At 38.0% G+C, this 15170-nt stretch overlaps 1 protein-coding gene across 6 annotated transcripts in view; it reads right to left on the bottom strand.

The window, feature by feature from the left end:
- ERBIN (erbb2 interacting protein) overlaps positions 1–15170 on the bottom strand; it is a 109571-nt gene that overhangs the window by 46253 nt on the left and 48148 nt on the right. For all 6 annotated transcript variants that reach the window (XM_027634989.1, XM_027634985.1, XM_027634984.1 and 3 more), the window contains 2 exons: positions 13461–13658; positions 10479–10596 (listed from right to left, as the gene is read on the bottom strand). In XM_027634989.1, the coding sequence (XP_027490790.1) occupies positions 10479–10596; positions 13461–13649 (307 nt within the window). In that variant the 5' untranslated portion in view covers positions 13650–13658. The remainder of the gene's footprint in view (positions 1–10478; positions 10597–13460; positions 13659–15170) is intronic.

Here is a 15170-nt window from a genome sequence, read left to right as displayed (position 1 = left end):
ACAATATTCTGAGCCTGTAGAGATGAAGTTATGGATGATTTGTATGAAGTGGCCTTCTAGTGTCTAAGAAGTACACCAAGACCTCTTTATTGTTGATGATACAACTTCATCTTCTTAAAATAAGAATCTAGATCAATCAGAGTAAACCACTGCTAATCTTCCTTGGAGGCAGAGTTGTGTCTCAGACTCACTCTGAACCTTTAGTTTTGCTGTTTGAATCATGGTGTGAGATTCTCTAAGCTTAGTTTTTCTGAAAGATTGTCACACTATTGGCCTTGGCTTGGTCCTTGGATGAAAGACTACTCCAGTCCAACATGTTAAACCCTATGTTTTTAATATTAATATTAGTTTCCACTGCCTGTGTCAAGAACTCATAGAAGCACAGAAGGTTTAAATTTGTGATAACTACCTAGAAAACAAAACACAGCACATCTGGTAGAGAGGAGGATGTCAATGTAAACTTACTCTCAAAAGAACAGCCAAATAAAATGTTAGCTATCCAAATACAGACATGTTAAATCAGCATGCTTTTGTACACAGTTGGCGGACTCTGCAGTAGTCTCATGTTTGACTATGCCTTGGGCAAGAGGCAGTAACAGTTTTAACAACAAATTAACAACAGAAATTCAACTGACAAGAGAAACCTAACAATGAAGGAGGTTGGAAGTTTAATTTTGCTTCCTCTTTGAGCCAGGATTACTATGGTACACACCATCTTAACCAGTCTCACTCAATAGTTTGGTATGGGTAAATGGCCATCGTTCCAAAGAGCAGCCTAACGGGAACGACAGCGTGAAATACATCTAATATTTGTAATACACATTCAGAAGACAGGGGGGAAAAAAAATAGTAGAAAAATAGCAGACTGCTACTCTCTACAATGCAATAAGAAGTTGCATTTACTAACTGGCTATGTGACAACCTTCTGACAACTTGTCCTCAGCTATACTCCTGCATGCTAGAAACACACAGTTACTGTTGGATCAGTATTCTTTTGTTTTTCCCACCAAGAAAGCAAATTGAAAATGCAAGTAAGAAAGAAGAGTAAGTAAGAAAGTAAGTAAGTAAGAAGGCAAAGAGACGCTGGAAAAATATACGAGGGAAGGAAAAAGGATTGTAGGAAACACCTTTTAAGAGGATCTGTTCCTCATTTCTCTGCTTTCCATCTATCCTCAATGTTTTGAATATTCTTCCCCACTAAGGAACGTCAGCAGATTTCAAGGGACTCTGTGACGTATCTTTCTGCACTCCTTCTGTAATGCTGTGCTAACTAATCTATTTGATAGCCACTTCAATCCTTCCATGAGTATCTGATTAAATGAGTATTGCGAATTAAGATCCACATTCTTTTTTAAATCCCATTTTTCTTCTGTTTTTCTTACTGTTTTCTTTATACACTGATACTCATGAATTTTAGAAGACAATGAAACAGATCAGCTAGTCTGTTGAATCATTATCCCACTTTCATTGAAAGCAGCATATGGACAGGTTCTTCATCCCATTATTTCCTAATCTACATGATAACCACTGCCCCCAACACATTTCAGTGCTCCAACTGATTTACAGATCAGTCTTAATGTTTTCCAAAAAAAAAACCCCAAACCATGTGGACTATGACCATTTGCAGAGCACAACAGGAGAAAACACAATTTGCTGATTACCTTTAACCACCAAATCCAAACTGAATTGGGAGCAAAGTACTTTTTGTACTGTGGTTTCCCCATAGAAGTTAGATTTATGTAACAGCTTTAAACACTTGTTTGCTCCTTTCTCCCTGTCTTCGTGAATTTCAGGCACTTTTAAACTCACTGGCCAGTTTCTACAAAAACCAACACTTTAAAAAAAGGAAAAAAAAAAAAAAAAAAGAAGGGGGGTAAGAACTAGAAGATTGTTAAAGAAAATCTGGCAGTAAGGTAGGGGAGAAGAATTTAAAATTCTTGTCTGGACAAAGCCAAAAGCAGAAAGCACTCATCATTCAGAACTCCATTTGGCAAAAACTCGCCAGCTAACCAGCCTAACCTAGAAAGTAGTATTCAATCATGATCCAAGACCAGCTGTGGCACATGCCCAAAGGACATACTAAAAGGTCACACAAGGATTTTAGGTCAATGGCCACAAATCTGGAAGTAATCAGCCTCAGTTCTGGATCATGTAACACGGCTGAAATACGGAATTTCACATGATTTCTAATTCCCTAGAGAACAACGATTGTTTTGGAACAGCCTGTCAGAGTAAGTGTGCACAAATGTCCTTCTGCCTGGAATAAGGTAATTCTAAGTATAACTGGGGTCCCCCCCACCACCTGGAGTTACACTCATCTCCTCCCCTACATAGCACAATCCCTTCCTATCACGAGGGTCAGTGTAATTTGCAGAGTTTCTCTTGGAGAGAAAATGGGGACAATTTTTTCTCTCCATCAGATAAGATTTTTTTTCCACTCAATTCTCTATTTATAGAAAATTGTGCAAGTCACATCCACTGTTGGGAGAATCCTTTACTGCAATGGATTCCAGAGTTGACAGTCCCATATACTACTGTTTCAGCCCTACGGCAGATGGGGGCTTGCTCTGCTGCTCCTACTGTACTTATGTAGTCATTTTTCTTCAGAAACGAATGCTAAAACTAGTATGCCCAGACTTCAGTTATAGAAACCACTACTGCTATTAAGAAGTGGCAGTACCTACAAATCCAAGTTACACCTCTTTTCACAGAGGTGTAAGAACATTTCACAGAAATGTTTTAAACAGGCTTGAAAAAGAAAAAAATATTTGTTCAATTCCTAAAAAAGCACAAAGAAAATCACTAACACACGAGATACCTGTGGAAGTCATATGGTTGATGTCCCCAAAGGAAAGAGTCTGCAGTTTGATCTCTCAGTTTGTGGGCAATGTGAGGAAAAAAAATTCTCTTCAAACGACAAGCACACTAAAAAGCTCTCTCTAGCAAAATAAATGAAACTACAGCCTGCTGCACATCCATTCCACTCTGTAAGTGGAAATATACTTACAAGCATAGAGGACACAGAATCAAACATATCGGCTCATTTTGCATGAATACAAATGTAAACTTAATTACCTACTTTCTTCCCTCAGCTAGTCTCTTCATCCTGGTTCCAACTTTTGGGCAATCAGCTCCACCATAAAAAGAGAAGCTTTTGTTTTTCTTCCCCTCAGGCCCCTGCTGTATCTGTCCTTCCAGCCAATATGGATCAAACATAGCAATCAAAATATTTTCAAGAATACATGCCACAACTCTCCCAAAGATTACGAAAAATCCGTTTGCAAGAGCTGAAATTTTAAAATGAAAATTTAAAGTACCAGTCACAGTCTATATGGTCTATATTTATGTAATTTACTTTAATTTGGGATTTCTGCCTAACTTCTAAACTGAAACCAGCACTTTTCATTATTTGAACTAAGCAGTGTATTAGAGCCCAAACAATTCAATGTACATCCTTCCTTTTGAACATTCATTCCTCTTCCCAAAATTCTTAAGAGGAAGGATTCCTTGCAGCAGCTGGTTTCAGATCAATCAGCATCTGAGGTCCATAAGATACAAGGCTCATCTGTAAGACAGTAGTAATGCCTTTCTGCTTAGACTTTTGTGGCTTTGAGGTTTTTATTGTTTTTATACACATATACTGGCACAGCTAAGATAGTGCAGCAAAGCCGCAAGAGTCTTCCAAGCATTTGTCCTCAAACCTTTTGGAAGAACTTTGGTTTTCAGACTAAGGTATCTCTAGGTCTGTTCTAGCCCTGTCCCTTACACAGTGTAAAGGAGGCGTGTGAGTAGCAAGACAGGTTCCTGAATGCCTTTTCTGTGGAAAAAAAAAAAAAAAGGATAGCCAATAATTCTGCTTCTTGAAGGCATGCCTAACACACCAATTTACATAAAAATAACATGCCAGGGCAGGGTAAAATTGCAATATGTGGAACACTAGAAGGGTTGTGGGCAGCAGTTGTGTTCATAATGCTGTCTTGGACAATTATCAAGGTTCATGTGGTTTTCAACTATGTCTAATTCCTGGATGGAGTGCTGTCGAGTACCCAGAGTAGCACAAAACTGAAGTGTAACATAAACATTTAAAGTTGCTTTGTTTTTCACACCTCCGGTCTCTACCCTGGGCTGCAAATTCAGTATTGTCTGTCCAGTTGCTTTTAGTTGCTACACGAGGAGTGTCACTCAAAGCACATCCTATTACAAAAACAAAGATACAAGTTTCTCCTTTGGTCAGCTGGTAAGGCGAGCGGCAACAGCAGTGACAGCACCAGTGGCTACACTAAGTTCTGAGAGGGCTAAGCCTTCGTTTGAAGTGGGCAGGGGGTTCCTGGAGTCAGGGGGAAAACGAATAACAGCTGAGAGACTTGCCAGGAACCAGCCAGGTCCCAACAGCTCTTGCAAGCGAGGCTGACATGGAGAGAGGCATAGCCAGAGGCTTCAGTCAGTGTGAGTGACTGGGAGCCTGACACCAGGGTGCAGCAGAAGGATATGGCAGTTCACAAGGAAGAGCACAGAGCAGTACCCTTTTTTTGGCAACAAAATAGGTGTCTACCTTTTGCAACTGTAGGGTTGGGGATGAAACCCAGACAGAGAGACCACAGCCTCCCCAGGTAGATGTCTACACCCCAACAGACCTCCCGAAAGCTCAGAGAGCTCCCCAAACCCTGAGCTGCAGGGAACTCCAGAACCTGCAAGTCCTCGTGGAGCCCGAAGACAGAAGTGAGTGCCATGGGTCCAAGTGTGCCCAGATAGACAACCTTTTCCAGGAAGTTCCACATTGCGTGAAGAGCTCACCAGGCAACATACTATCTGGGAATCTGAGCAGGAGATTGATGCTCTCACGCATCAATTAAGTCCTGGGAAGCTGAAGGTCAGTTAGCATTCAACCCTGAGCCAGCAGGCCCAGCTAATTAACATGAGAAGGGAGACTGGACTCTCTCTCAGCTCAGAGCAGGAGAAAGAGTGTTCCCTGGGCTACCAGTGTGCTCCTAAAAAGGAGATACAATGCTCTGGAGCTGGAAGGAGAAGAATTCATGATAGGTAGTGAAGATCAAGAAGAAAATTCTACTAAGTCTGTACAATCAGCTTCAGGGTGACCTAAGCCTTCCAGTACCTGTGAGAGGATGAGGGGGAATGGCTTCAAATAGAAAGTAGGTTTAGATTAGATGCTAGGAAGAAATTCTTTACTGTGAGGGTGGTGAAACATTGGCTGCCCAGGGGAGTTGTGGATGCCCCATCCCTGAAAGCATTCAAGGTCAGGCTGGATGGGGCTCTGAGCAACCTGGTCCAGTGGAAGGTGTCCCTGTCCACAGTGGGGGCTTGAAATTAGATGATCTTTATGCTCTCTTCCAACATGAATCATTCTATTCTATGATCCTATTCTATGCTGTCATTACAAGTAAATCCACATCTAAAAAGCCCCTAATTACTTCTACAATACCTTTTCTGTGTTACAAAAATTTCTTTTGAGTGCAGGAAGAGATTTTTATTAAACTTTTTGCAGAATTTCAAGTATGTATACTCAAATTTCACATTTAAAACCTTAACTGCACTGAAATTCCATTTTATTAGCATCCTCTCTTACAGAAAGATCTCTTTATTCTGAACAGACAGATCCTTTTCAGTACCTTCAATAGGACAATGTATTTAGGAAAAAATACTACAAAGACTTGAATAAAAAACTTTAAATAGAATGGCTGCCTGCATTTGTGATAAAATTTATAACCTCTATACAATGATACACTACAGTACACCTACAGACTCAGAAGTCTGCAGCAAATCAATTATCTTTTATTTCACTTTCATGGATGATATAAAACCCCTGCTTCTGTCTGTCCCTCTCACCTTCCATCAGTATAAGAAGAGAAACAGCAATTTTACAGCAAGTTTTTTCTGTATTCAGGATCTTCCCCTCTTATTTGCCTGCAGAAAGTAAAACTTGGACCTGTATCTCTCTATTAACTATGAATAATTCTCAATTCCTTGAAAAAAAAGATTCCTAAGTGTACCAATGTAAGACTAGATAGTTTCCTGAATTCTCATTCTCTAGCTCCCCAACTTCTGTCACACAGTGTGCTAAAGATAGTTTGCCAAATCAACAGATTATTTTAGAACAGTGAAGAAAATATATTTGATCTAAATTTGCATCTGTTAACAAAATTCTTTAAAATTACTGCCTTGAAGGCAGGGGAGTGAGGGGAGGGGAGTGTTTTCTTGGGTTTAGTTTGTGTATTTTTCCATGAAGATTCCATGCAATACAGGCTGACAAACTGACATGTTTAAATTTGCTGTAACATCACTTTAAAAGAAAACACACCTTAGTCTCTAAGACACTTTTGAATGTACCACTATTTCCAAAGCCCCATGTTACTTTTGGTCTTGCTGGTTATTTTCTGATTCTGCTGTTTAATCCTCCAAATAACTGAATAATGTGAAACTTAAAAATTCAATCTTTTTCTTTCACCACCAGCATGTAGGGAAAAGTAGATAATTTCACTGGTTCCCACTAGACTAACTTCACAGATACAAGCAATTTCAAGTGCATTTCCCAGGCTTCTAGGAAATTCAAATTACTTGATTCTCAGAAGTTAACTCTTCCGTACAGTTACATACACCATCGTACACTGTATATAAATGCTTTCCCATTCTACAAAGATAGTCAAAAGTATTTCCCCAACAGTCTTCCATATTGCCCTAGATGCATGCTAAGGCTGGCATTCCAGAGTCACAAGGAAAGGACTGTCCCCTGAAGGCTAACAAACCCTGAAAGAGATTGATTTATGGGTTGCAGGGGTTGCAGGGGGTTTTTTGTGGGTGGTGGGATTTTTTTCCTGTACAGCTGTAATATATAAATAAGTTGGCTATACAGAATTAGAAATGTTCTGATTTTACTTTAGCTTCATAAATAAAACACTCATTTTTTTTATGCTGCTCTTACACTCTGTATGTTGCAACTTCTCTTTAGGATGTAACACATCAGGTTACAGTACTGGGAGAAAAGGGTACTTCTCGATGCTTTCTACAAGGCTGGATGTAATTTCTGGTGTAGGAACCCAGGTTACTTATTGTACCATTTGTTCAAGTACCATTTCATCTTTGTAGCTAGGACAGCATTAAGCTTCAGCCAAAAATTTCAAAGCTAAAGTATACCTGGAAAGAAGCAATGGGATACCTTTGATATTAAGGGTTCACAATAGCCTTGGGAACTAGGTTAAAATGCCATAAAAGGACAATGGAAGCACTCTCTACCAAAAACTACAGAATTTATTGACTAATACCAATAAACTACAAAGGCAGAGTTAAAACTAACTCTAGTCTATGCTTGGTATGTTTAGGCTACACTTGTGCCATGACCACTTCAGCAGCCATGAAAAATACATTCCAAACCATACTCTTGTACAAAGACTTCTGTGTGCTCCACAACACACAACCATTAGAGACTTGTACCCCGTTAACTCGGCGTGTTTCAAAACATTCACTACTAAACTGACAGAGTAGTCAAATGAAGACTACTAAATAAAAACCCCATCTGTCTGGCTCAAGGAGGCCAAATAAGAGAAGGTGCTGGACTCTGGGAGCATACAGGGAAACATGCATGTCTCCTGGCTTCCTGTATTTTACCGAATTTTCCCTAGGCTTCTCCATTTGGCCACTGCTGGAGACAGGACACTAGACTAAATGAATCCTTGGTCTGATTAAATATTATTAGATATTCTTAAGTATCCACATGTGCACATCTGCTGTGTCTCTTTTACAAAGTTTTATATATTGTGTAAATGAAACCAGATACATTTAAATCAGAAATTAAAAGGGCAAGATTTTTCATGAGCTATTAAAGCACCATTAGGATTGCTTGCATGGACTAATACCTTTTATGTAACAAATGTGGTACCTTGAAGAATTTCTGCAATTTTGATCTTTCATCTAAACACCAAATATTATGCATACACACATATATATGCATGTAGTTCCACTTGGAGATATGGATACTCTCCTGTGCAACAGGTTTCACTCTGAGCCAGACTGCAATTCATGAGGTAATCTGAAACCATTTTAAAACTGAAGCTTAGTTTTTCATTTTTCAATCAGCTCTTTAGAAAACTAAATACTTTGGTCAACACATTTGATTAGGCCTATGCCACAAATGGTTGAAATATTCTACATGAAAATCCTATTATATTTTATGTATGCTAGTATTTGAAAATCAAAGTCTAAATAACTACCCTTCTAAAAATATAACCTATAAAACTAAATGCATATTTGATCTAAAGGCATCTGCAATTCAAATTTAGCTCCATCCACATCAGAAGAAAATATTTAATGCTATATCAATACTACAAGAACAACAGAGGAACCTTTCACTTGCCACAACCACAGGAATCTGAAAAACACACTGAATTATTTTTGAATTCAGCATCTCTCATCATCCTGCATTATTGAAGACTAATCTCCATTAATTGGGTTTTTTAAAAATCAGAGGAAAGCAATCCCTGTGCTTCCCACAAAGGCCACACTCTATTCTTTTGATATGCAACAAAGAAAAAGGAAGAACTGGAGACTTTGATAAATTTTGCTACTCTCAGAAAACTAGTAAAATCCCTTCTATAAAGCTCTACTACAGACATACATCAGAACAATCATGGATAGTGGGAACTTGAGCAGTAAATTCTTACAAAGAGAAAAGCAGACACAAGGGAGGAGAATAGGCTTGCAGTTGTCAAGAGAAAAATCTTCCATGGCTGCAACAGTGGAGAGAAACAGAGAAAGGGAAAGCCAACAAACTGAAGTCTCAAGTAATACTGAATATATTACAATAAACAGCACTATTTCTTCGTTTACCCAAAAGGAACAAACAGGGACCGTGATTTGGTTGTTTTGAGTTTTACAGAGATTTCAGGACTGGGAGACAACATGTCCCCAGTAAACAAGCCTGTGACCTCAGGACTATTTTTTATCTGCAAGACTGGTCAGAGAAGCTATCCAAATTGCGATAAGACTTAGAACAAGCACATGATAATAGTGTAAATAAGCTTGTACCCTGTCATTTCTCCGAAGGGTGTCAAAAAAATCCCCAACCTCTAGTTAACAGAGCTTCACAGTTTACTGGGATACTCTGTCATATGCCTCAGAGAACAAGTGCTCTTTCAGCGGCTCTCTGAAGGCTTAGCTAAAGGCCATTCCATTCTGGATGCACAAGTAGCTCCCTAGCTCCGGCTGTCTATTTAAGAACATGAGCTATGGAATTTACCAGCACTAGCACTCAAATCCCCCTTTGCTGCTCTTAGGTCTTCTGCATTGAGATCTTGTGTTGCAAACAGTTAATACTTCCAACAGTTTAGTCTAGGACAAAAAGATGATTCTTTCTCTGTTGTGTGTTACTCTGACAGTTTAAGGCCAGTGTTCTTTAAGAAAGACTATCTATCAATCCACTTGTACCAGGAACAGAGCAGTGACAACCAGGTCAATTTATTACACTAAATGCTGTGTTCGTTAGGCAGAAATAATAAAGTAATAGTTTAAGTACACATTGGGCTACAACAGACAATCAAGTAGAATGCCAACACTTCAACAACTGGAATGCTTTCTTAGTAAAGCAGAATTTACTTCACTTTGTGGAGTCATTATTAGCTAGCAGCCCAAATAAAACAATGAATTGAATATGACAAAATCTTTGGAATATTTACGTGATTACTTTCAAATATTATTTCAATGAGATATCCTTTTCTTTCACTTTGAATTAGTAAGAGACAACTATTTCATCTTCTTCAATTAGCATGACTTAACTTTTATCTAAAATAAGTCTCACACCTACATCTGATGACAATATAAGTTATTTCAATTTCCTCATAATTGCATACATCTGCCAGCTTGCCAAAGTAGCACAATCAGTAAAACCCCACGTACAAAATACTTGGCTGACAACATTTAATTTATAAAAGGCTGACTCACACAGAATGATAGACTTTTAACACACAGACAAGTGAACCAACTCATGTCTGTGGAGACAAATACTTTTCCTCACAGCAACAGTTACCATCCCCAGAGCAGGACAGCAAAGCAGCCAAGCCCTACTACAATTTTTTGACAGCTTTTTTTAAAAAAACCAAATCAATTTCTGTATGAACCAAAATACAACAACAGAATCCAGCAAAATTTTACAAACTCTTGTGCAACCACTCTTCAGTATAGTGACAGATGGTAAAAGTTACTAAAACCAACACATTTGAGCTTATGCACTTTGACAGTATTGTTTTACAGTAATGAATCTCAAAGTACAAACCAACCAGTTTAAGAAATACAATTAAGTATCACAACCAGACCATAAAAAGCATCTTTTATTGTAAGCAGTGATTTAGAGCAGTAATCTAAAAATTACTAGCTGTGTAGCTTCAAGAAATTATACTTTCACTGGTATCTTTGTACAGTCAATGGTGTTTTTGCCTTTTAGTCACCCCAACATAATAAGCAAAGTGACTTACCATTCTTGCTGACATCCAGTTCCCTGAGATTAATGAGATTTGCAATGGATGCTGGCAATGTGGTTAGATCATTGTCTGGCAAACTCAGCTTGTGTAGAGACTGACAGTTAAAAAGTTGCTATTGAAACAAAGAAAAAAGTGCATATGATTTTCTCTCAGTTTCCTCTATATAGATTTTGTTTTTAATCTCTTTAAACTTCTGATCTCAAGGCCTGAAGGCCAGATTATTTAGAGGTTTTTTACTACAAAAACTTTGTTTAACTAGTTTCATTGAAAATTGACTAAGTTTACAATGCTCAGGAAAGCAAAAAACTGCAAATGGTCACAAGCCAGCAGCTATGCTTAACACTTCCTACAAATTCCTTCCAGTATCTTAGAAACTGTGATCTGTAGTTACACACAGACCTGCAAACATTGCAAAATATTTCCCATAATAGACATGCCATGTAATACCCCAGAGGTAAATAGAATTTATTTAAAAAAGAAATTAAAAAAATTGATAGACATATCTTTTAAAGTCAAACAGTTCTGGAACACAGAATTTCAGTAGGTATTGATCTCCTCTAAAAGTTCAAATTTCATTTTGTTATATCTTACAGTATTTTCTCCCTTCATGCTTTCTACTTTAAGTACAAAAAAATCCAACAAAGTTATCATGAAAACTAGTGAAGTTTGAGCTATGGGTATAAAAAACTGTTTAATCTCTTCTGTATATATGCATTACCACCTTTATCAAATACTTGCTCAGAGCCAGATCTCTTCCCATATGCAAGGTACCTAGAGATTCTTACCCAAAAGCTTTACAAATTGACAAAATAGGGCAAGTAAGATTAGTGTAATAGAGGAAAAATCCTCAACTGATATGTAGGAAACTTATAGATAGTACAAAATAAATAATTCTGAGAAAGGTGTTGAAAACATTCATCTAAACGATTTATGATGAATACTCCTTTCCTGACAATTTTTGGATAAGATTATTCATAAATACCCTGACTTAGTATTCTTCTCTTTTGGAATTCTGAGAAAAGATCATAAAAAACTAGGAAGTGTTCAATTTAATTAAAATTTATCCCAATCACCATCATATCAATGCGCTTAGTTTGACCAAAGTTTTTTATTGCCCTCTCAGCCACGAGGCCATTATTTCAACCAGAAACTGTTGAACAAGCCCCATTCATGCAACATTTGCATACACCACCTCAGAGCAAAAGCAAGCATAAATTAGCAAGATGAACAGTTAAAGGAATGAGCTTTAACTTGTCTACTGCTGTTTCCAATTCCTCATAAATGTGTCTGTGTTAGAACTAGTTAATGTCATTAAGGCTTTGAAGAGTTACAAGTTACTTCAAATATATATGGGAAGGACAACTTCGATGAGCTTGTGTTTTGGAGCCACTCCTTTATTTCAAGAACACATTAAAGCTCTTCCCTGAAAACAACAATCCAGACTCTTGGAATCATTAGAAATTTCCCTGATTAATCAGGTCAAAGCACATGCTGCACAAGGAATTGCAAGATCCCTAAAGGAAAATGAGAGGGAAGGGAGCTTTTAATGGTGTTGACTTTGTAGTTGTTACTTTTGTTGTTGTTCGTTTTTAGTGTTTACATATACATAATTACTGCTAGTAAACCAGGGAAGTCATATAATTAAAGACTATTTTACTGCAGAATTTCAATTTCTTCCAAACAGAAAAGTGAGAGAGAAAAGTAAAACTGTTACAGTTTAACCTTTTTAGCTCAAATGCACACTATAGCACTTGGGATAAACAGGGTACCTTTTCAGACGTTTCAAATGCACAGTCAGTTTTGGAAGTGAGACTATACACTAGCATTTCATGTAAAATCAACTTCTCTGCCACAATGCTCATGCTGTGCCCTCAGGCAGTCAGCTAAATTAAGGAGCTACACTGTAAGAACTGAGTTTTGAAGTAAACTGGAATTCTGAAAAGATTCAGGGTAATTAAAAAAATCCAAAAGCCACGCACAGTGATGGGTCATTTCAGTGATCAGGCTGACAAGCAGCCCCAAGCCAGCTGTGTTGTGGCACACAAAGGCCAGAAGACGACAAAGCACCACCATGGGCAAAGAGAAAAGGGGAGTGGGAATGTCTTAACTAGGCTTCAGAAAGCTAGAGAGGGCCTTATAAGTACTGCACCCTTCATATTTGAAATGGCTTAATTAAAAGCCTTTTTCAGAGTTGAAAGACTAAATAAAAGGGAAAAGGAATACACAGCTTGAAACTCTGACTCCAAATTGGCTAGGATCATTTCAAATATTACAGGCCTTCCCTTATAGCTCTTCTATGGATAGTTTTAATATCACAATTTCTTTCAAATCAATCAATAAAACATCTCTACTATGTCTTCATTATCCCTTAATTTCTCTGTATGTATTCTTTACAGTATTTAAATTTATATGTGAGGGTGTTTTCTTTTGAAAATTGAAAGGGCAGCAAAACACAATGACCAAAATTACTTAAAAACTGAAAAAAAAAATGTTTAGCTTCTCAGAAACAACCCCATAAGTATGACTTGTTCTAATGTACAAACACATTACTTGAAGCAAGTGTAGGCTACTACATGTCCCTGCAGTTAAGATAACAGAACAAAAAGGAACAAAACATAAGTGTTCAAGCAGTCTTTCTAATCATGGGGATAATTAAACCTTAGACTAGACAAAGGTAAGCGGTAAACTGCCCAATTCTCAATGCACACGCTGACACTGCCACAGAAATAAATTTATTAGCCAGTCCCTTCTACCATGCACCTCTCTTGGGCTAGTTCAGTCGCTTAAGCAGTTTCACTCCAACTCATGCAGCAAAGCCATCAGGATGGAATGCATAAACTTTCAGTCTACCAGGGCTGCTTCACTGCAATCTACAGCCTAAAAGCTGAAGTGGGAATCCAGACACTCACTATGAGCTTCTGCAATGCTGGTGAAGTAAAGAGTAAGTGTATCTATAAGGAAAACCACCCAACATACCTTTGGAAGCTCTTCAATCTGATTAGCATCTAAATACAGTTCTTCCAAGGTCTTTTCAAAAGTAAAAATCTCCTTAGGCACCTGTTCCAGGCTGCAGTGAGAATAATCAAGGGTAGTCACAGTTTCCTCCTCTCCACGCAGACAGCGGCATGGCACCAGCCGCAAAAACAAATTCCTCTTCGTTGTCATTTTCAGGCACTGTAAAACAGAAATTGGTCGATTTAAAAACCAAGACAACCTCAAAAATACCCACATATGCAGATTCTCAGACTTCAACTGGCTGCTAAATACTTTTAAAAAAAGGAAGTTTTGTGTGTGTATATGCATATGTTTGCATATGCATGAGAGACAGTGGAGAGAGAGTTATTTTCTTTTAAATACAACAGATTAGTAATGACGTTAAATGGGATTAAACACATTTAATACCAGAAGATGAAGTCAAAATTTAGCCTGTGACTTCTCACCTTCTAATACAGCCTTCCGTTGCAGAGAATCAGAGAACTTTGAGGCAGCATTTCTGAACTCTCAGTTTTCTCTTTGCAACATAGCTTATCTCTACCTTTACAAAGGTCAATGGGATATTTTTGTTCAGTAGAACAAAATCCACCCCCTACAGATAATTAAAATATAGTTGTAGGAAATCTAGTGGTTTTATTTCTGCATGTAAACTCATGTACCTTAATTTCAAATCTCTCATTTAACAACACAACAGAATAAAAAGAACCAGCACGGCCACTACCAATTGTTCTACCTACAGCTTAAAGGGAAGGTTTCCAAGTGCACAGACAACAAAGCAACCTCTTTTGAAATTTCATTCACTTCTGAAAACTTCAACACGTGCACAGTGGAACTAAGAAAACTTCACCTTGCTATGGAAATGTATCTTTCTTCCTTGAAACTTAGTCTTTGTTACAACAGTATCTTCTACTCCCGCAAGGTGGCAAACCTAAATGGTGCTGACTAGCTGATGACTGACAGCACACATCAGCTGTGCTCCTGCCTCTTTTCTCCTCAACAAGATCCCAAGTTTAGGTCTCTTTCTCCAATTAGCAATGGATTTTCACAAAATCTTCAGAATGTCACCCCTCAAGCTTCAAGTTTGTCTTGAAATCAGACGACAGGCTCAATTTTTAAGGAAGGACCAACATATGCAGACCAACAATACGATCATGTAAGCTTCATTTCCTCAGGAAATTGGCCTAAAAATACATACTTCTCCAAAATGGCACTGAGTATTTATTTTCTCAATCAACTGCCAACACTCCAAATGAAATTATGCTTTTTTAATCTCCATTTTTTGGAGGGAATTGGAAATTATATTTCAACTTCTGGACTGGTGACAGGAAACTTTCTTCTCCAAGTGTCAAAAAAGTCTTTCAGACACATTTAGCAGATTGCACTTCAACATTCAGACGGCATGTTAGTAACACTGTGAGAAAATAAAGTACCATGACCACTGCACTGTGTAAAGTCAAAGGCTGCAAGCCCTCTTTTCTTACTAAGACACCAAAAAAGTAATGCACTTGGATTTTCCTCTACATGCAGCTTAGCTTGCCAAGTACTTCACAGTATGTATAATTCGTATGACAACAGATCAATAGACTGTTATACTTTAGTGTTTTCATTAACTAGAACTTATCACTCGGGCTGTGAACAGTCAGATTCTACATCCATCCATCAAAAAGATGGAAGAGAACTCTTCATTAGAAT

This window comes from Corapipo altera, unplaced genomic scaffold (genome assembly GCF_003945725.1).
Source record: "Corapipo altera isolate COAL_440 unplaced genomic scaffold, ASM394572v1 61411, whole genome shotgun sequence".
NCBI classification, from domain to species: Eukaryota; Metazoa; Chordata; class Aves; order Passeriformes; family Pipridae; genus Corapipo; species Corapipo altera.
Note: the sequence above shows the minus strand (reverse complement) of the source record. Positions and strands in the feature narration are given on the sequence as shown.